This window comes from Abramis brama (genome assembly GCF_963993115.1).
Source record: "Abramis brama genome assembly, chromosome: 25".
NCBI classification, from domain to species: domain Eukaryota; kingdom Metazoa; phylum Chordata; class Actinopteri; order Cypriniformes; family Leuciscidae; genus Abramis; species Abramis brama.
In genome coordinates this window covers 19,425,013-19,445,964 of record NC_139987.1, presented here as the reverse complement: position 1 = coordinate 19,445,964, position 20,952 = coordinate 19,425,013, and the positions used below count along the sequence as shown (strand labels likewise).

Here is a 20,952-nt window from a genome sequence, read left to right as displayed (position 1 = left end):
AGTTACGGACAACAGCTTTAATAAAAAAAATGCAATAAAAACAGTAATAATGTATTATTATTATCAATGTTGAACAATTCTGCTGCCTTATATTTTTGTGAAAAACGTAATTTTTTTTTTTTTTTTTTAGGATTCTTTGAATACTAAAGTTTACAAAAATCTTACTGACCCAAAACTTTTGAACTGTACTGTATATTGTTTATTTAGTTTACATTTGGATCACAGAATGTAATTTTATTTTATTGCTGACCAAGATAAAACAAATTTTACTTGTTAGAGTTCTAGTCAGACAGCTTGTCACATGAAGTCAACATTTTAAACCATGGTTTGTTGACTCTTTATTTTATGTTTCGAAGGTTTAATGCAACAGCCAATGATACCACCGTACAAGATGCCTCCGAATTCCATGCATGGAAGCCCGGCGCCAAACTACCAGCAAACCACTATCACTCCAAGCCCTCCCAGGTACTGTTCCAGTTTCCTTTTTATTTGGGTTAAATAGGTAAATGGCCAACAGCATACCATTTTAACTGCGATCATTGTGAATAAAGAAATGAAAATATGCAGAAAAAGAAACTGGTTCCATTTCCACTCAAAATACTGACCAGTTCCACTCTCACTCGACAGCCGATATGTTCAACCTCAGGCGGGTTCTGGTACCAGGTACATTCCCCAGCAGAACAGCCCAGTGCCCAGCCCATATGCACCACAGAGCCCCGCAGGCTACATGCAGTACAGCCACCCACCCAGCTACCCTCAGCACCAACAGATCCAGCAAGGTGAGTCCACGCTCTCCTCTCTGATGAGAACCTCAAGAGGATTGTCACCATTTTCAGTGTCTGTAGTCTTAAAACACCTCAAGGCTCAAGGAACATTTTTTTTTAATAAGATTTGCTAGTAGTGAATCTTCTTTTATCCAATCCCTTTCTGATTGATACGACTGAAAACCATCCCTGGCTGTTAAAATCGAAAAATTAAATGTGTATTTACTTTCTTAATGCATGTTCCTGGTCTTATTGTGAACGATTAATCAGTGGACATTTTTCCAAATAAAAATCTTTTTTTGTGTGTGTGTGTGTGTTGCAGTGTCTGTATCCAGTCCAATAGTTCCTAGTGGCATGAGAAACATCCATGACAACAAGGTCTCTGGTCAAGTGTCGGGCAACTCCAACCACAATGCGAGGCATTGCTCCAACGACGAGTACATCAGCATCGTCCAGAGACTCGGAAATGAAGTGAGTGCTTGCCAACAAAAGGTTTTATAACACTAAAAGTCTCCAAATTAATTTTTCTTAATTCAATTGGGCCCGGATTGGCACATTTTTCATGTTGACAACTCATGTTGTCTGTGTTTTCACAGGAGAGTGACCCCGCTTTGAGAAATGCCTCCTTTTCTGTACGCTCCGTCTGCTCTCCTGCTGGAAGTGAAGGGACTCCGAAAGGTGGATTGCACCTCTTTTTTTTTTGTACATATACCATTTTTTAACACTTAAGCTTCTCCTTCCTCCCCATTGGTCTCTTTTCACATTGTACTTTGGGTACATTTGCGTCATCGTGTTTACTAGCGGCAGCTGTGTTCCACAGTAAGTAGGTAAAAACTCCGGGTGAGATAATGCAATAATTTATCCATGTTATTTTCATTTTGAATGTACACACTTTATATGTACACTTGTGCTTGTCTGTCGTGGATGTATAGCATAAGTATGCTTGCTGTTCCCAAAGACAATATATTCAGAGACAAGAAGCTGTGAGAAATGATACCACTGAAACATCGTTTCAGTTGAGAACAGCTGTTTATGAGCACTATTTGTTTATAGCACACATTTAAGCTAAGCTTTAAAAAAAACTAAGGTGTTGTAAAATCAAGCGTAGCGTTAGTTCTGGCAGGTCACGTTAGTCAAGCTTGCATCAGCTGACTCTCAGCTGATCCATGTCTACCTATACGAATACGATGCCTATCACAGCATCCATATATAAGCTCCTTCAGTATTATCAGCAGCTATCGCGTTTCTTAGAAGCTAATTACCCTCATCCATCCCCAGCTTCTCCTCTCCTCCAGTCAGGATTTGGTATTCTGATTCCCCTTTGAATCAGACTAAATTCTCAAATGATGTTGTACATTAAAATATTGTCATTAATGATATCTGCAATAAATTCATGTTGGTTCTGTTTACCCTAAGGGGGGTTATTGCTGCTCTATCTGCTCTTATCCACGCATGGATTCGCAGGGAGTTCTTGCCCAGAACAGAACCAAACCGCCAATCCAAACTGTATGCTAATTGTCAATCGTATTTGACGATAGTGGTCCTGACAGAACTATAGTTTTCGGGCATATAGTGTCCCATACACCAGGGTGAGATTACCCCCAAAATTAAAATTCTGTCTTCATTTACTTACCCCCATGTTGTTCCAAAACTGTAGGACTTCTACAAAACTGTTCATCTTCTGAACACAAATGAAGATATTTGAGAAATATGAGTGATTTCTGCCTCTCCATTGACAGTTACGCAACAACCACTTTGACAATTAAAAAGTTCATAAAGAGATCTTAAATCTAATCCATATAAATTGAGCGGTCCAAATTTTATGTAGAGACAGGATTGCTTTATATGATGAAAAGATTTAATTTATGCTTTTATTACCATATAAACATTGATCAGCGAACTTAAACAGAAGCTCAACCGTACATGCTTGACGGGTGAGAATGAACCTCATTGGTTCTCACACGTTAAGCAAGCATGCTTGAGCTTCCGTTTACCATAACTGATGTGTGTGTTGATGACTGTTTATATGTGAATAAAAGCTCAAATTAAGTCTGTTATGTATGTAGTGATCGTGGCTCTTGGACTAAACCGCTCAATTCATATGGACTAGTTTTACGATCTCTTTATGAACTTTTTGTTGCGTCAAAGTGGTAGTTGCGTAGCTGTCAATGGAGGGACAGAAATCTCTCAGGATTTATTAAAAATATCTTTCATTTGTGATCCAAAGATGAACAAAGACTTACGAGTTTGGAACGACATGAGGGTGAGTAAATGATGACAGAATTTTTATTTTTGGGTGAACTAACCCTTTAACAATTCGTGAAAGATGAATCACTGTTTGGCCAACTGAGATTTTGGTATGTAGATAAGCTATAAGCACTATATAAATCAATGTGACTTGACTATATTAGCTCCGTATGTTGTTTGCTTTTGGGATCTGGTAGAGTGTTTGGACCAGGAAACTGAGATATGCGTGATGTCAGAATTAACAATTGGATAAGTGAGTGTGATAGGGCGTGCAAAGATGCAGAAATTGCACCAACCCTAAAAAAAACAAAAACAAACTCTGACAAAATGTTTTACACCAAAACATTTACACTGAAGTTTTTCTTCTTTGTTGTTTCAATTTCAGTTGGATCTCGGCCACCCTTGATTCTTCAGTCTCCTCCACCCTACACCTCTCCCAGAGATGCTGCTCCTGACCTCCTGTTGGACTCGCCTGAACGGAAAAAGAAGCAGAAAAAGTTAATGAAAGAGGAGGGAGGGAAAGGTGCCATGTATGACATTGTCAGCTCGCCCACTAAAGACTCCACAAAGCTAACGATAAAGTTGTCTCGAGTGAAGTCTTCTGAGACGGAGCAATCAGCTGAGCCGTTGTCGGGGCTAGAGCATGGCTCAGACGCTGAGAACGAGCTATCGTGCAATAGCTTACCATACCATCGGAACCCCCAGGAGCGGCTCTCTGCTGGCCAGTGTCTTTCGGGGGAGCAGTCGGCCTACCAGCAGGTTCCTGTATTACAGAACACTGGGGCACTTGCAGCCAAGCAACCTGGGGTCGTTAGTGGAACCCCCTACGACGAGGCAGAGCTGGACGCTCTTGCTGAGATCGAAAGGATTGAGAGGGAATCCGCTATAGAACGAGAACGCTGCTCTAAGGAAGTTCAAGATAAAGGTTGTGTTTATTTTCTTTTTATCACTTGACGTGCATGCTTTTGATCAATTAATCTAAATGCATGAATCTGTATGGAAGCTTTTATTAGTGGTGCTTGTAAAGATGTAACTATCAACGCTCAGAATCAAAACTGTTAACAGCAAGTAACACCTTAGGCCTTGTGTCCACCAAAGCATTTTTTCCTGAGGCTAGCGTATTTTTTTCAATTTCTCTCAATGGTCGTTTTTTTAAGAATGTTAAACTTCGGGTAAAACGCAGCGCAAACGTAGTCACTTTTTACTAGGGCTGCACGATATTGAAGAAAAATTTGATATACTTTATCTTGTTTAATAATGAGATATACAATATTATATTGCTTTAAGTGTGCAAAATTTATTTAAATATATTTAAAAATGAAAATTATATAACCAATAAATTCACATTCTTTCTGGGAAAAGAAAGCATCACTTCAACTTCTGAAAGTGAACAGCAGTGTTTTAACATTGCATAAATTTATGTCACAAATCTGACAATGTCATTTGAACATCAATGTAAAAAAACAACAACGTTTAAATACCAACAACTCTTTGCTCAACTTAGTAATATATAGTTATATAAACCTGAAAACTTAACATTAGTGATGCACCGAAATGAAAATTCTGGGCCGAAACCGAAACCGAAAATTTAGGATGCTCTTGGCCGAAAACCGAAACTGAAGCCGAAAATGGCTTCTTTTAAAAACGTATATATACTGCTTGAATTTAATGGATCTGAAATGAAAAATCACAATATAATAATCAAATTTTATTAACAGTTACATAACAAAACATAAAATATTTTTAACAATAAATATAAATAATAATACCAAATAATATTATTCTTCAAGTTTTATGTTCCATCAAATAAAATAGTTTTTTAAAAGTTGTGCAAAAAAAATCCACAATTTTGGAGATTTTTGCAGAACAAATGTTACATATTGCAACTTTGGTGTCCTCTCGTATAGGGCTGTCACTTTTATGAAAAATAAATCCTGTTCGATTTTTGAGACATAGGCTAAGTGTTCATTGAATCGTTAGTAAATTGCCTATATTTGGCGTTGATCCGTTTTCAACGCCAAATATAGGCAAATCCACGGACAACTAAACAGGCATTAGGACGACCGTAAAGAGGGCGCACAAGTCAGCAATGTGGACTGCCATAACATCAATGAAAAGCATTACTGAAGGCTACATATTATGCACTATATTATGCAGAAATAGGCTATGTGTGTGTGTGTGTGTGTGTGTCAGAACCTGCAGTTGCTGTGACGCGCGTTCGCTGCGAGCGTATACTGTAGTGACGAGCTGGACGCGCTCCGAGAGAAGGCCGTTAAAATCGATTCCCTATTTTCGTTTTTGAAACTTGTGTTGGTTGGTCCGATCGATTGTGCAGTAAGTGACAGCCCTTTGACATGCTTAATCTTTGATAGGCAGACGCGTGATAACAGCTCGACCGTGAGTGAAACCTAAGCGCTTGCGCACGTATGGGAGGGGCGGGTGACATTCATTTTCGGTTAAACGTTTTCGGCAGTTTTTGTTTATTTCGGTCCGAAACCGATAATGCCATTTCGGCCGAAAATTTTCGGCTGCCGAAATTTCGGTGCACCCCTACTTAACATCAAGAACTTCCAGGTAAAACTAGGGGTGGATGATTAGTTATTTTTGATATTTTAATTTATATTTGTTATTAAAAATAAGAGCAAAGAGACAAATTACAAACAATTGGACAAATACAATAAAACAAGGATACAAATGAAATAAACCGTGCTTGTTTGTCAGGTAGGACTACATTAGTTCTATTTAACAGTATTCAAGTGAGAAACAATACAGAAACTGAATAATCAAATGTAAAAAATAAACTACATAGTCTTCACATTAATTAAATACACATTGATTCATATTAAAGCTACAAAGTTATTCAGTCAAGAGCAGTGAGTATTTTTTCTTTTGTTTTTTTATGTGTTACTTTAAGACCTAATGCATGGATCCTATTGACACACATCCGATTTCTTTCCCAATGTTTACGTTCTCTTAAGACATTACTGACTGTGTTGGTGAATACTTGCCAATACAATTCTGACATAACTGTGTGTATTCGACTGTTCGAGTGCAAAAAGCCGCAAAAGAAATTGAATTTGGGATCACGCTGTCTGAGAGGTGGCTTTCTGTGTGCGGCGTCAGACAGCGCGAGTACATCAATGAGCTGTTTTCTGCAGCTTATTGAGCTTAATAACTCTTTTTAACATCAAGTAGAAGTAGCCTATTAAAATCATTCAGATATCGCAAGCCATTCGCTTATGTACATTTGCAATATTTCGATAATTTCAATATATCGTGCAGCCCTACTTTTACTTAGCCGTCCAATCACAGTGGAGGAGCGGCAAAACAAATACCACACCGATCAACCGCCAAATCCTGCTTGTACAGCGGCAACGGACGACAACAAGCAGCACAACAACGGAAATAAATTAATTTAAAACAAGAGCCAGAGCAAATAATTTACATTGTATTGACATTTTTATATTAAGAAACAAACAGTCTGCAAAATCAGATACTCCTAACACTTCCGCGGATATTCCATATCATAGCAACCAAAGCGTCTCAACTGAAAAGAACCAATGCTGCGCTGCCTCAGTGCTCAAGCGCTCACAGCTAGGTGTTTTTAGTAGAGTTGCTGGCGTTTTTTTGAGCTCGCCCATTCAGCAACAATTCAGAACACATTAAGGACCACAAATTAGGGCCCTGGTAACTACCCAGAACATCATAATGACAGCATATTAACATGTTAATAACCAAACAGCTTAACAACCACAAGCAGTGCACTTGCAATTACAGAAAACCTTAGCATAGAGTTAGCAAGTTTTGCGCTGGTAAAAACCACTCAAATTTCTTGATGAAAGTGTCAGTAACTAGTATTGAACACTGCTTCTTATCTGTTTGATTGTAACTCTACAGATAAACCTCTGAAGAAGAGAAAGCAGGATTCAGGAGCTGCTGGCACCGCGGGAGCTTCTGGAACACCTGCCGTGGGTGGTGGATGCAATGCTGGGAACAAATTGGTACCTCAAGAGGCTTGTGCTGCTAGCAATGGAGCCAGTCGGCCAGCCTTGATGGTCAGTATTGACCTGCAACAGGCAGGCAGGGTGGAAGGGCCAGTGGACTCCTGTCCTGTCCCTGCAACTGAGGCCCAGCGCTGGCTAGAGGAAGGCTCTGAATCCACCGGGGTCTTGAGGCTCAAATTGAAAACAGATGGAGAGGTGCAGAAGACACTAGACGGTCGGCCAGAGGTCATCAAGCAACGAGTAGAAACCACTCCACAGAAAACCGCTTCAGATGGACGACCAGAGACTCCTAAACACAAGCATGAAAACCGCCGGGAGATCTCAAACAAAGTGAGTTCGGAAAAGAGATCGGATCTCTCCAAGCACAGACATGATGGTAAACCTGACAAAGTGAGGCCTGAGGGAAAAGGTCACGAAACTTCTCGAAAACACGAAGGACGATTGGAGTCAACTCGAGAGGGCAAAGAGGAAAGGCACAGAGATCGAGACAGTGAAAGCTCTAAAGTCCGTCGACCAGACACATCTAAGTCCAATCGAGTAGAGCACAACCGAGACAGGGATCAGGAGAAGGATCTGGACAAGGAGCAGGAAAAAGATGGGGACAAGGAGCGGGAGAAAGATCGAGACAAGGAGGTAGAAAAAGATCAGGACAAGGTGCTGGAGAAAGATCGGGATAAGGAGCGAGAGAAAGTGCGGAACAAGGTGCGGGAGAAAGATCGGAACAAGGAGCTGGAGAAAGATCGGAACAAGGAGCTGGAGAAAGATCGGAACAAGGAGCTGGAGAAAGATCGGAACAAGGAGCTGGAGAAAGATCGGACCAAGGAGCTGGAGAAAGATCGGACCAAGGATCTGGAAAAAGGTCGAGACAAGGATCTGGAAAAAGATCGAGACAAGGATCTGGAGAAAGATCGGGACAAGGAGCGAGAAAAAGATCGGGACAAGGAGCGAGAAAAAGATCGGGACAAGGAGCGAGAAAAAGTTCGGGACAAGGTGCGTGAGAAAGATCGGGACAAGGTGCGGGTGAAAGATCGGGACAAGGTGCGGGTGAAAGATCGGGACAAGGTGCGGGAGAAAGATCGGGACAAGGTGCGGGAGAAAGATCGGGACAAGGTGCGGGAGAAAGATAGGGACAAGGAACGTGTAAAAGATCGGGACAGGGAACGGGAGAAAGATCAGGACAAGGAACTGGAGAAAGATCGGGACAAGGAACGGGAGAAAGATCGGGAAAGGGTTCGGGACAGGGATCAAGACCAAGAAAAGAAACGCCCCACAGAATCAACAGAGCACCGGGACAAACGTTCTCCTGAGCAGCGCTCGCGCCCTGACAGCCCTCGAGTGAAGCAAGAACCCCGTATGGGAGCAGAATCCAGAACAAAACCTGAGCGGTCAGTCCACAAAACTTCCAACAACAAAGATGAGAAACGGAACGGCGACAACAAGAACCGACTCGATGGACACAAACCTCCATCCTCAGACAGTAAAACCGCAGAATTTCCCAACTACCTACTTGGGGGCAAATCGGGAGCATTAAAGAATTTTGTCATTCCCAAGTTAAAACGGGACAAAGATGGTAATGTCATGCAGGAAGTGCGAAGAGAGCTGTTTTCCGAGCCATGTGTGAAATTAGAAAAATTGGACTTGGTGGAGGACCTCAATAAGGGTGTTAAACCTGTTGTGGTTCTGAAGAAACTTTCCATTGATGAAGTCCAGAAGTTGATCAGTAATTCGCGCAGCTCTAAATCAAGCAAGAGCAAGTCGTCTTATGGCAAATCATTCGGAGGTAAGTCCCTGTTTTCTTGCTTTTTCGTGACTGGAGAGTGTTTAGTTTATTGTACACAGATTTGACAGACTGTCTGAATATGCATTTGAAGATTGAGTAGCCCTCTCTGTAGGGGGATTCGATGATTTAATGTTGATGGAACTTCGTCATGTCCTGCCAGAAATGGATTCCCGTATGCCACTGTGTGAGAGGGTGAAAATGAATAAACGCAGACGCAGCGCCACTAATGAGAAGCCCAAGTATGCCGAAGTCAGCTCAGATGATGACAGCAGCTCTGTAGAACGTACGTAATTATGCTGAATCTAATGTAGTTTTCAGACTTAGTCCACTTAGATATCAGGGTTTCATCATTATTGTTAGTACAACTAGAAGCTGTTTGCACTTGTTAAGAATCTTGATGAATAATCAAAGCTGTGTCTGCATCAAAATCCTTACTGTTAAAGTGACAGTTTGTCTGGCTGTCAGCAGTCGTTCTTCTGAATTATAATGTCTCCTCTGCTTAATTATTTGAGTTGAGAACTTCATAGATATTAGAGATTTATGTATTTCCATTGAAATTTTCTTCCTTCCTGGCTTTTAGTGGCCCCAAAGCGGTCAAAAAAGGACCGAGACAGAACGTGGGAATGTGAAGAAAAGGAGCGGAGGGGTTCTGGAGAGCACCGGCGGAGTGGCGGCCATCACGACAGTCGGAGAGGTTCAGGCAGTCGTTATAGAGAATGCAGTCCTGTGGACTCAGAAGAAGATTCGCCCCCTCCCAGCCTGAGTGATCGTAAGTGACTAGATAGAAGCGTTAGCATTTATTATGTTGGTAATGTTGGCAGTTTTGTTGCAAAAAATGGGTCAAAGTGTGGAAATCAAATAACTGATCTCTGACATCCTTCAAATCCAGTCGCCAGAAAGTTGAAGAAGGAAAAGCAGAAAAAGAGGAAATCCTACGAGCCCAAACTGACTCAGGACGGTACGTTTGCAGTTCGTAATCAGCTATGAGCGATTTGAGATGTTAAGATTTTTAGTAATCCACCTTGTGCTTCTCAGAAATGATGGACTCCTCCACATTTAAGAGATTTTCCACCAGTGTTGACAACATCCTTGAAAACCTTGAAGATGTGGACTTGACATCATTAGGTAAATGTGCAAATATGGAGAAATTATTACATTTGACATGGAGAGTTTGACTGCAATTGATTTAATGAACTTTTCTGCGGCGGCAGATGATGACGAGATTCCTCAGGAACTGCTGCTAGGAAAACACCAGCTCACAGAGTTAAGCAGTGAATCAGCCAAAATAAAGGCCATGGGCATCATGCATAAGGTGGGTACTGGATTACCTCTGTTAACAGGAGAGACTGAGACCAGTTTTAAGAGACAGGAAACATAAATACCAATGCAGGTTTATGTGTACCTCATCTTTTAATGCTTACTGCTTTTATCCTCAGATACCATCTGATAAGATGGTGAAAGTCCAGAGTATTTTGGAAAAAAACATTCAGGATGGTGCAAAGCTCTCCACCCTCATGAATCATGTAAGTATCATTGTAGTTTCTATTGGCAAAATGGCTTTGCCGTCAAATCTCGCTGACAGCCTCCCTGTCCTTGTGATTTCAGGGCAACGACAGGGACGATGAGGAGCGTTTGTGGCGTGACCTCATCATGGAACGTGTCACCAAATCTGCTGATGCTTGTCTAACGGCTCTTAACATCATGACCTCAGCACGAATGCCGAAGGCCGTTTACATTGAAGATGTTATTGAGAGGGTCGTGCAGTACACCAAGTTCCATCTACAGAACACGCTGTACCCACAGTATGACCCCGTCTACAGGGTGAACCCTCATGGCGGTCAGTGCAGCACCTTGATACATTGTCCTAACGTTCAATATCCTTTCTATTCCGTGCTAACTTCAGTTTTTGTCCTTGAGGCAGGGCCACAAAGTATTGTACAACCAGACGTCTTGTCAGTTGCTTTGTTTATATTTTTTTATCCCTTTACACTGTGTGGTCCCACCTACCGTAAAATTCACTGGCAAAAATCCCTTTCCATTTAATATGTTCTCATTGGCTGTAATTTTATTGTATTGCTTTCATTGTGGACTGAAAAATTGCTTGATGCTGGAAACTTTACTGATTAAGACAAGATAGACGTTTAGTGTATTTACCATCTAGGGATGTGATTTATACTAATTCCCGTGTTTTCCAGGCCAGAACTATGACCCGCGTAAATCTGAAGAAAATGCATTTTTCAAATGCTTTTAAAATAAATGTATTTTAGAGTGGCATGTATACCATAGCTTTTGACAACACTACACAAGCTAGTAGCGCTATTTACCGGCTATGCACAGAACACCCTTTCTCCGTGTCTACACCAGACATAAGCGGCACAACATGACAAAAGAAAATAGAACCCATTATAATCAGTGATGCTCTCCACACTGGATGCAGATTAATAGTATCATTGTAATAATAATATATAAAGATTTAAGATTGATAAAGATTTATATCAGGGCTGTCAAAATTAACATGTTAATTTTGCTGGGGTTTTTTTTCAGTTTAACACATTAAAAATGTTTAACGCAATTACTGCATTATCTGTTTTTTCTGTCTTGCGTGCTATTAAACCATTCAAGCATAAGACTCAAATCTGTACTGACTCAAATCTGTACTGGCGCGCTGTGCTGCACTGAGTTCTCTTCCACGCTTGAATGGTCAAAAATACACAAAATTATGTCAAAATTCCTGTTTTGTCGAGTATCGTCGTGAGCACAGCCTTAAATGAATTTAAAGTGACAGCAGCCTAATAAGCCTGCTGCTGTCAGTGTCATTAATGTTAATTAAAAAAAAAACAGACAAAGAGAAAATCAAGGATTAATCTATATTCAATTTATAATTTATGCTGTGAAGTGATTCTTTAATTTCTGTTAGACCTACCTGAAAATCTTAAATCACTGTTTACAAGGTTACATGGGTCAAAAACAATGAAAACAATAACTTTTTTTGTGAATTTTAGCAGGGCAGGTAAAAATCTAAACTGGCCTGACTGGGCCAGTAGAAAAAAAAACCTTAGTGTTGAGCCCTGATATATCACTCGATTATAAGGCACTCGATTGACAGCACTAATTTATATTAAAATAAATGTTTATATTGGAATAATCATAATAATAAAATACAATTAAAAAAAAAATAAATAAATAAGAAAATAACAATTATTATTATTATCATTGTTCTTTTTTTGTCCATAGCTCCTCAGCTGATCACATGCGTGTCATCACCACAATTTTCTAAATTCTTGTATATCCATTCTTGCTCTATTTTAGGTGGAACACTAAGCTCAAAAGCCAAGCGAGCAAAGTGCTCAACGCACAAGCAGAGAGTTACTATCATGCTCTACAACAAAGTTTGTGACGTTATCAGTAACCTGTCTGAACTCCTGGAGATTCAGTTGTTGACTGACACGACCATCCTTCAGGTGAGAGTCTGATTCTTGACTGCTGCTTCTTCTGGATAACATCCTCATGTTCTGTCCCAAATGCTGCCCTCAACCCTGCAGTTACAAAAAGAAAAGTTTTTTCAGAGGTGGAGCAAGTTAGATTAGTTAGTTAGTTACATTTTCACAAGATATTTCGAAGACAAACATTTCATGCACCAATGAATTGAGCAGAGAAAGATGTATTTAGAATGTAATTGTAGTAAATTTTCATTTCACGCTGACTAAAAAATCAGCTTTTCCATTAGCAAAATGATGAAATCTGCACTTGTATTTCTCTCCATACAGATCTCGTCTCTGGGTATCACTCCATTCTTTGTTGAGAATGTGAGTGAACTGCAGCTTTGTGCCATTAAACTAGTGACCGCTGTAAGTACCAGTGCAGTTCAGATTTCTTTATGCTATGCTTTCCTGTGCTAACTGTGTCTAACACTGTAATGTTGTACGATTCCCAGGTGTTCTCTAGATACGAGAAGCACAGGCAGCTGATCCTGGAGGAGATCTTTACCTCACTCGCCAGACTGCCAACCAGCAAGAGAAACTTAAGAAATTTCAGGTATCTGCTGCTGTCCACTCAACCAGTTTTCAAGGGTATGTTTTGAGCGTGTGGATTGACTTTATTGTGTGTTCAGACTGAATAGCAGTGATGTGGATGGGGAGCCCATGTACATTCAGATGGTGACGGCGTTGGTTCTGCAGCTCATTCAGTGTGTGGTCCATCTGCCTTCTGATAAGGACTCGGATGATGATAATGACAGAAAGGTAAGAGTATAGTTTATCTTCAGATGTGTTGTGGCTCTGTAGTGACATTTTGCTCTTGACTTAAGAACATGGCACTTTCTTTAATGGGGCCATTTCATGGAAAAGTGGATTTTCCCTACTGTTTTGACTTACCCTGATTTTCACCGTAGCTTCCACAGTCCATGTAGCTTCTACAGTTCATCCAAAACATTTTTGAAAACTATGTTGCAAAAATTCAGAATATGTCACAGGTATGATGTCATACTATTAGTATATGACCAAATGTTTGTGTTCAGTAAACATTTTTTTTTTTTTTAAAGAAGTCTCATACGTTACCCAAGGCTGCAGTAAAAAGTCATGTGAAAAAATAAAGCATCATTACTCCAGTCTTCAGTGTCACATGATCCTTCAGAATTCATTCTAATATGCTGATTTGCTGCTCTAGAAACATTTCTTCTTATCAATGTTGAAAACAGTTGTGCTGCTTAATATTTTTTTTGTCAAAGACATGATACTTGTTTTCATGATACATGAAACTTTAATCTTTAAATAGAAAGTTAAAAAGAATTGCATTTAGAACATTTTATATCAAAAAGTCTATCATTTTTGATCAATAATGCTGAATAAAAGCATTAATTTCTTTTAAAACAATCTGACCCCAAATATTGTAGACAGTCAGCAGAGGTCATTTACATATTGAATTTTGTCGTATTTAATATTGACTGAGGTATTAAAGTTACAGTAGCAAGAAAAGCCTGTTTAAGGGATTTTTTGAGCACATTTTTAGTTTCTGGTTTGTAATCTTGGCTAATAGCTACATGCTGAAATAACTGTCACAATACAATATGTGATTGTGAGTCTCATGGTAAGAAAGTTCTTTCCAAGAATGTTTCATATTTGATATTTATACCTTTTAGGCATATTTTATACAGTTATTAATTTTTTTTTTTTTTTCTTTTTCAGGTTGATCAGGATGTACTGATCACAAACTCATATGAGACTGCAATGAGGACAGCACAAAACTTCCTCTCCGTTTTCCTCAAAAAGTAAGAAAATCCACCGACATTATTCCAGCAACACACCTCAACCCATTTATATTGGGGGAAAAATTAACCCTAAGTAATTTATATTTAAACAATGTCCTTCTGGAATCAGTAAAGTATGTCTTTTTGTCTACCCACCGTGGCTCTAAGCTGAGTATTTACAGTCTCTCAGGAAACACCTGGTTCACTCTTATCTGATGCTTTTTAAGAACGCTTAACCTTGCCATCCTAGGACAAACAGCACCTGCATCTCTAAATTATCATTGTTGTAGTTTTACGACGCAATTTTTTTGTACTCTGTGATTAAATTAATTAATTTTGATCTATTTTTCTATTTTTATTTAATTTTCTTCATAGATTCTGTATGACATTTATTTATTTTTAAAAATGTTATTGTGTATTTGTCAGGGACAATACTGAATAACATTACTGCACAGTTTCAAGCAGCAGATGCTCTGATAATAGCAACATAATAGAATTTTTCATAAAGAAAAAAAAAAAAAGTTGAGATTGTTTCATTTGTCTTTTTTTTATTTAAGGTGTGGTAGTAAGCAAGGTGAGGACGACTACAGGCCACTCTTTGAGAACTTTGTTCAGGATCTACTGTCCACGGTGAATAAACCTGATTGGCCGGCTGCAGAGCTGCTGCTAAGCCTTCTGGGAAGACTGCTGGTGAGTTTCAGATTGATATTTCAGAGGTAGAATGTGACAGGCTTTGCAATTGATTGCAATTTGTCCAGTTACATCACTTGAAAACTCAAATGAAGTCCTGTTTTCTCTTGGTAGGTTCACCAGTTCAGTAATAAGCAGACGGAAATGGCTCTGAGAGTGGCCTCTTTGGATTATCTGGGCACAGTGGCCGCACGTCTTCGCAAAGATGCTGTCACCAGCAAAATGGACCAGCGTTCCATCAACCGCATCCTCGGAGAGGTAAAAGGCAGAGTCCGCCCATCTGTGCATCACATGGACGAATCCCTCCTGGTCTGAATGAAACTGATGTTGTTTTGTGTTTTACAGAGCTCAGGCAGTGATGAGATTCAGCAGTTGCAGAAGGCTTTGCTGAATTACCTGAACGAGAATGTAGAGACTGACCCATCATTATTGGTGAGAAAATTCAGACAATATTGCAAGCAAAAAAACTAAAAAAAACTAAATGATGTTTGATTTGCAGTTCTTATCACCCAACTTCTGTGATTTTCATGTAACAATTCAGACGGGACTAACATCTCTGTGTCTATTACAGAGGTGGGAGTGTGTGTTTTCTACATGTAGGCGTTACAGAAAGTCATGTGCTATGCTTGTGAGCATTACGTATGATGTCTTTTAATGAATTATTTATTGATATAACTTATTATAAAAACACTATTTAAGTAAACTTCACATGAGTTTATAGAAGTGGCTGTTTATAACAAACCCACATAAGTGAGGAGAGAAATCTAGACAATTAACTTACCTGACACTGATATTAAAATGGGCAGTCCTAGCAGTTTCCTCGATTTCCTGGAATTTTTACTGAGGTTGTCTGAGAAAAACACAGACTTGGCACATTTAGACAGGATCAAAATCGCAAAGCCTGCCTGTGAAACTTGAATTTCTGACATTCTCTGTGAAAACTAGTGCCTCTGGTGGTTTTAATGTTGTTGTGATGTCTTCATCTCCAACAGTTTGCACGGAAGTTCTACATCGCGCAGTGGTACAGGGATACCAGCACTGAGACAGAGAAAGCCATGAAATCACAGAGCCAGAGGGACGACGATTCGTCCGATGGGCCGCACCATGCCAGAGATGTCGAGACCACTGGTGAGATCTTGCAGAAAGCCGAAGCACGCAAGAAGTTCCTCCGGTCTGTTATTAAGACCACGGCATCGAAATTCAGCTCACTGAGGTACAAACGGCAGCGATTTTTACTATGACAACAACTTTGTTAAAGAGGACCTATTATGCTTTTTTACATTTTCAACTTTCTTTAGTGTACGATGTTGCTATTTGAGCATGAAAAAGGTCTGCAAAGTTACAAAGTACGAAGTCACTCCAAAGGGAGATATTCTCTTTGTCTGTAAGCACTGTTTCAGAACTCCCTGAAACGGCTCGATTGCACGTCGCAATATTCCTCATTTAAATAATTCCAAGGCATGCACAGAATAAAAGAGGTTGAGTTGCATTAGTAGTGTTGAAACTTGAGGTTATGGTAAGGGGTGTGGCATTTCCGAAACACGCTCGAAGCAGTTGACCAGTCACAACACACTGGTCCAACCAATCAGAGCACATTATGCTGTTTGGAAGGAGTGGCTTCATAGAGACTGGAACTAAACAGGGGTGCGTTTCCTGTACAACAACGTAACTCGCTGCTTAACAACTATAGTACATAGATGCATCGTTGAAGAAATCATCTAGCTAATCACGACTGTTTCCCGAAACCGTATTGTCGCAAATTGGTCGTTCAACCACGTTGGTTAATGATGTCACGCATGTGTGGTGGAGTAGCCTAATAACTACTTTTGATGAATCTGTTGTAGATCGAATTAATTCTAGATGTTTTGCTATAAATTACGGACATGGCACCTGAGGACTAGTTATTTTGCTTTATTTCCAGATTCAATCATAGGCTCGTTCTTACGTACTAGAGCACGTTCGCACATGCGCACTCTTCGAACATGACGCTTTAAATCTCTTGACAAACTAAAAGACATAAATAACATTTGTATGTATTCTAAATAAAAGATACAGATTGTACTGAATGTCAGCTTGCTTATTTGGCTCAAGATAAGGATTTATTGAGTCCACATGTCACGCAAACAAGAAACTATGCTTCTAACCACAGGTGGAGAGCTTTCGTTCCGACCACACAACTTTGCGATGCTGTTTGCAAATGTTCGTTAGAAATATGGTTTCAGGAAACACAGACTTATTGAACTATGCTGATAATGACGGAACTTGCGAACAGTTGGCTAACGATGCTTTTGGGAAATGCACCCCAGAGCATTAATGCCAGACTGAGAGGAGAGGTGCTGCAACAATGTAAAATATGTGAAAAATTTGTTGTTGTTTTTTAACATTTAAGCATGAAAACCAATTTTAAGTAAACCCCAAAAACAAAAAAGTATAAGGGCATAATATGACCTCTTTAAATAATAAAACTTGTTTGGAAGTGTTTTGAAACCTGCTTTGTGTTTTTCTGCAGAGTCAACTCGGATACTGTGGACTATGAGGACTCGTGTCTTATTGTGCGATATCTGGCCTCCATGAGGCCGTTTGCACAGAGCTTTGATATTTATCTCACACAGGTTAGAGGTCACCACATCTCTCAGTATTTCCCATTGTATTTGCATCTCAATAACACGTCTCCCCATTTGTGTCTAGATCTTGAGAGTTCTTGGTGAAAGTGCCATAGCAGTGAGAACTAAAGCGATGAAGTGTCTTTCTGAAGTGGTTGCGGTGGATCCGAGCATTCTGGCGCGGGTGAGTGCAGTTTTTTTTTTTTTACTCTTGAAAAAATCTAATGCTTTTTAATGTTCTTGTGCATGTTTTTAATGCTCTCGTTTGCAGCCGGACATGCAGCGGGGAGTTCATGGCCGACTGATGGATAATTCCACCAGTGTGAGAGAAGCTGCAGTGGAGCTGCTGGGGCGCTTCGTACTGAGTCGACCCCAGCTAACCGAACAGTATTACGACATGCTGATCGAGCGCATCCTGGTTTGTGCTTTTTCTTTGCACATATATACTTCAGCATTGTAGCATTTTGCAGACAAATATATATATATTTTTTTGTATAATGGTGGCAAAAATATTTATTTGACTTGACCCTAACAGATTTTCTTTAATAGCTAGTTTAATGTCTCTAGTAGTAGTCAGCAGTCTCATATAAAAAAAATATTTTAACTTAAATGAATGTTTTTATTTTTCCTTTTATACAAGAACATTTTTTCTTTAGGAATTATTTCTACAATATTTTTTATATTTTTTTATATTAATGGTTACTTACAATATTGTTAACATATTCTGTATGTATGACATCAATCTTAGAAACAATATTCTTTAATTTTCCAAATATTTTGTATTTCTCCCCCTTTTTAACAATAGCTATTTATAAATCAATATTTCACATCAATTTATTTATTTATTTATTTGGCAATAGTCATGAAATAAACCACTTCAGGATGATACGAGACCCCTCCGCTTCACATCCATCACTCTGTCTGGGTTTATATAGCGATTATTACTGTTTTGTTTTTGTGAATTTAATACATAATGTTATTTCCAGTTAGCAATGTAGGCTGATTTGTGCTGGCTAATGTGTTTTCTTCAGGACACTGGCATCAGTGTGAGGAAGAGGGTTATTAAAATCCTGCGAGACATCTGTCTGGAGCAGCCCACCTTCAAGAAGATCACAGAGATGTGTGTAAAGATGATCAGGAGGGTCAATGACGAAGAAGGCATCAAGGTTTGTGATGTTTTCTCTTTTAAATGTTTTATTTTATTTAATATATACATATGAAAAAATGGTAGGAGCCTAAATACACAAAAATACAAATATGTAACCCCTACATTTTTGTTATTTTATATATTATTTTATTTTTAATTTAATTTATTTTTAATTTTATTTTTGTGCAGCCCTATTATAACCGAAAAAATATATATTAGGGCTGTCGATTTAACTCGTTAATTTAATTAATTAGTTACGGGGGAAAAATAACGTGTTGAAATTGACGCACCTGCCCCGCCCCGTCCCAGACCTATGTAGTTCATCTTACATTTCAAAAAGTTGATTGATGAAGAACATGAAGCAAGGCAACAACTCACTGCGTGATGTAGCCTATAGAATGCAGTTAGAATGCCCCTAAAATTGAAGATATCAGGGCAAAAATGCCCCTGTATGAGTTTTTGTCTCATCATGATAAAGTAATCTCACATGAGTAATGTCACACGAGTACAAGCACAATATCACACAAGTGCTGTTTTTGTCCCAAAAAGCACGAGTCCAAATGTGATATTGAACAGTTTAAAAAAATTTATTTATAATATTTAATATGGTTATATTTTAGACACAATATTGTTTGCTTTTGCTCAAGTTTACCAAAAAAATATTACCTATAAAGCCAGAGTAGAACTGTTGTGCATCTTTGAGCAACACACAGCAGTGTTTCGCTTCTGAATGAATCCGCATTTTGAACCAATGATTCAATGGCCCATTCATAGAAAGAGCCATTTACTTAATTCCTGAATGAATCAGCTGTTTGAACAAATCTAATGAATGAATGACTCAATGACTTACTCATTTAGACGTTTAGCGCCTCCTACTGGCAGTTTTAATTCCGTTTCATATTTCCATAAAAAAAATAATAATAATTCACCCACCCACAAATTAAAATTCTTTAATTTACTCAACCTCATGACCATTGAAGCCTAAAAGTTTGTGTAATAAATTGTGTAATAAATAAAATGTTGAATCAAAAATACTTTTTGTAATGTCTATTTGATGCTTTTCTTATTTAACACAATAATGACGTTAAATTATCTTTTGGGGGTAATTACTGCCAAATTGGTTGTGCAATTAATTTGCAATTAATTCGCCACATCATGTAATTAATTAGGGTTAAAAAATTTCAGACAGCCCTTTTATATACTAGATATACTTTTATTTATTTATTTACTTTTTCTGTCTCTTGTTCAGAAATTGGTGAATGAGACGTTTCAGAAGCTCTGGTTCACTCCTACACCTAATCATGATAAAGAGGCCATGACTCGCAAGATTCTCAACATCACAGACGTGGTAAGGATCTGCAGAGCGGGCTTAAAACCATCTGATCCCAAAATGTGTGCATTTAAACATTAAGTTTAAGGTCACATTATGTCTCTCTGACATGAATCTTTGTCTCTCAGGTCGCTGCCTGCAGGGATTCTGGTTACGACTGGTTCGAACAGCTGCTTCAGAATGTAAGTTGCCCATCTATGGTTCAAGGACAATTTTGATTTCTTTAATATGTTTTGACTCTTTTTCTTAGTTGTTAGTTCATTTAGAGCTTCTCAGAGATCTGGAGGTGCGTTCACGCCATGTTGTGATTACCGTAACTATTCTGAACTGTAAAAAGACTTCACATACTTGTGAAACTTTAAATTACATCGTGTAATTTCGTGAGAGCTATGACTTGTACTATGTGGCTGCTGTACCACCTGACCACTGCAGATTTAAGGTGTGTTTGACTTGAAGTGGCGCTGTGCAGACCGATCGGTGTATGACATCAAAGTACCACACGAGGGATTCGAAAGCAATCTGAGCTTTTTTACAGTAATTATGACATGGCGTGAACACAGCATAGGATTGTAACGGGAAAGGATGTAGGTTTGAACCTCAAAAGGTATGATGCATAAGAAAAATACTTTAAATTAATTCCGTTTCTACACTAATTGAAGTATGACTTTCTGAGTTGAATTAAATGCAGCATTAAGCTGCAGTCCAATGAGCAAATTTTAGGTGCAATTTCACAGGAAAAAGATGTCTATTGTCAATAGCGTAGCCACGTATAAAGCACAGCGTATAAAACTGCTTTCTGTTGGTCAGTGCAGCAAATTTTGTTTGACCAACTTAAACATGAACTAAATCTGGCGGGGAACTTTCTCCCTCTCACAAAACTCCCGTCGTGCGGATTCCTATTGAAATGACTGGATTTCGCCCACGAAATTTACTTTTATTTGGATAAAAATGATATCCTAACCCTTGTTGTGATCTATGTCTTCACAGTTGCTGAAGTCAGAGGAGGACGCCGCATACAAACCGGCCAGGAAGGCTTGTGTTCAGCTGGTGGATAGTCTCGTGGACCATATTGTGAAATACGAGGAGTCACTCGCTGGTAAAACCTGTATTGAATTATGAAGCAAAAGTTTTACCTTAGTTGA

At 39.1% G+C, this 20,952-nt stretch overlaps 1 protein-coding gene across 4 annotated transcripts in view; it reads left to right on the top strand.

The window, feature by feature from the left end:
• The window catches only part of nipblb (NIPBL cohesin loading factor b), a 39,932-nt gene that overhangs the window by 7,686 nt on the left and 11,294 nt on the right, over positions 1–20,952 (top strand). For 2 of the 4 annotated variants that reach the window (XM_084103878.1, XM_084103879.1), the window contains exons 5-33: positions 357–465; positions 628–779; positions 1,087–1,235; positions 1,361–1,442; positions 3,397–3,936; positions 6,909–8,795; positions 8,908–9,078; positions 9,376–9,564; positions 9,685–9,753; positions 9,831–9,920; positions 10,007–10,107; positions 10,232–10,318; positions 10,401–10,632; positions 12,105–12,256; positions 12,563–12,643; positions 12,730–12,830; positions 12,907–13,036; positions 13,979–14,061; positions 14,598–14,730; positions 14,845–14,988; positions 15,076–15,162; positions 15,723–15,943; positions 17,240–17,342; positions 17,419–17,517; positions 17,605–17,751; positions 18,365–18,499; positions 19,730–19,828; positions 19,939–19,992; positions 20,798–20,906. In XM_084103878.1, the coding sequence (XP_083960004.1) occupies positions 357–465; positions 628–779; positions 1,087–1,235; positions 1,361–1,442; positions 3,397–3,936; positions 6,909–8,795; positions 8,908–9,078; positions 9,376–9,564; positions 9,685–9,753; positions 9,831–9,920; positions 10,007–10,107; positions 10,232–10,318; positions 10,401–10,632; positions 12,105–12,256; positions 12,563–12,643; positions 12,730–12,830; positions 12,907–13,036; positions 13,979–14,061; positions 14,598–14,730; positions 14,845–14,988; positions 15,076–15,162; positions 15,723–15,943; positions 17,240–17,342; positions 17,419–17,517; positions 17,605–17,751; positions 18,365–18,499; positions 19,730–19,828; positions 19,939–19,992; positions 20,798–20,906 (5,736 nt within the window). The remainder of the gene's footprint in view (positions 1–356; positions 466–627; positions 780–1,086; positions 1,236–1,360; positions 1,443–3,396; positions 3,937–6,908; positions 8,796–8,907; positions 9,079–9,375; positions 9,565–9,684; positions 9,754–9,830; positions 9,921–10,006; positions 10,108–10,231; positions 10,319–10,400; positions 10,633–12,104; positions 12,257–12,562; positions 12,644–12,729; positions 12,831–12,906; positions 13,037–13,978; positions 14,062–14,597; positions 14,731–14,844; positions 14,989–15,075; positions 15,163–15,722; positions 15,944–17,239; positions 17,343–17,418; positions 17,518–17,604; positions 17,752–18,364; positions 18,500–19,729; positions 19,829–19,938; positions 19,993–20,797; positions 20,907–20,952) is intronic. The other 2 variants (XM_084103880.1, XM_084103881.1) reach the window with 1 other exon arrangement.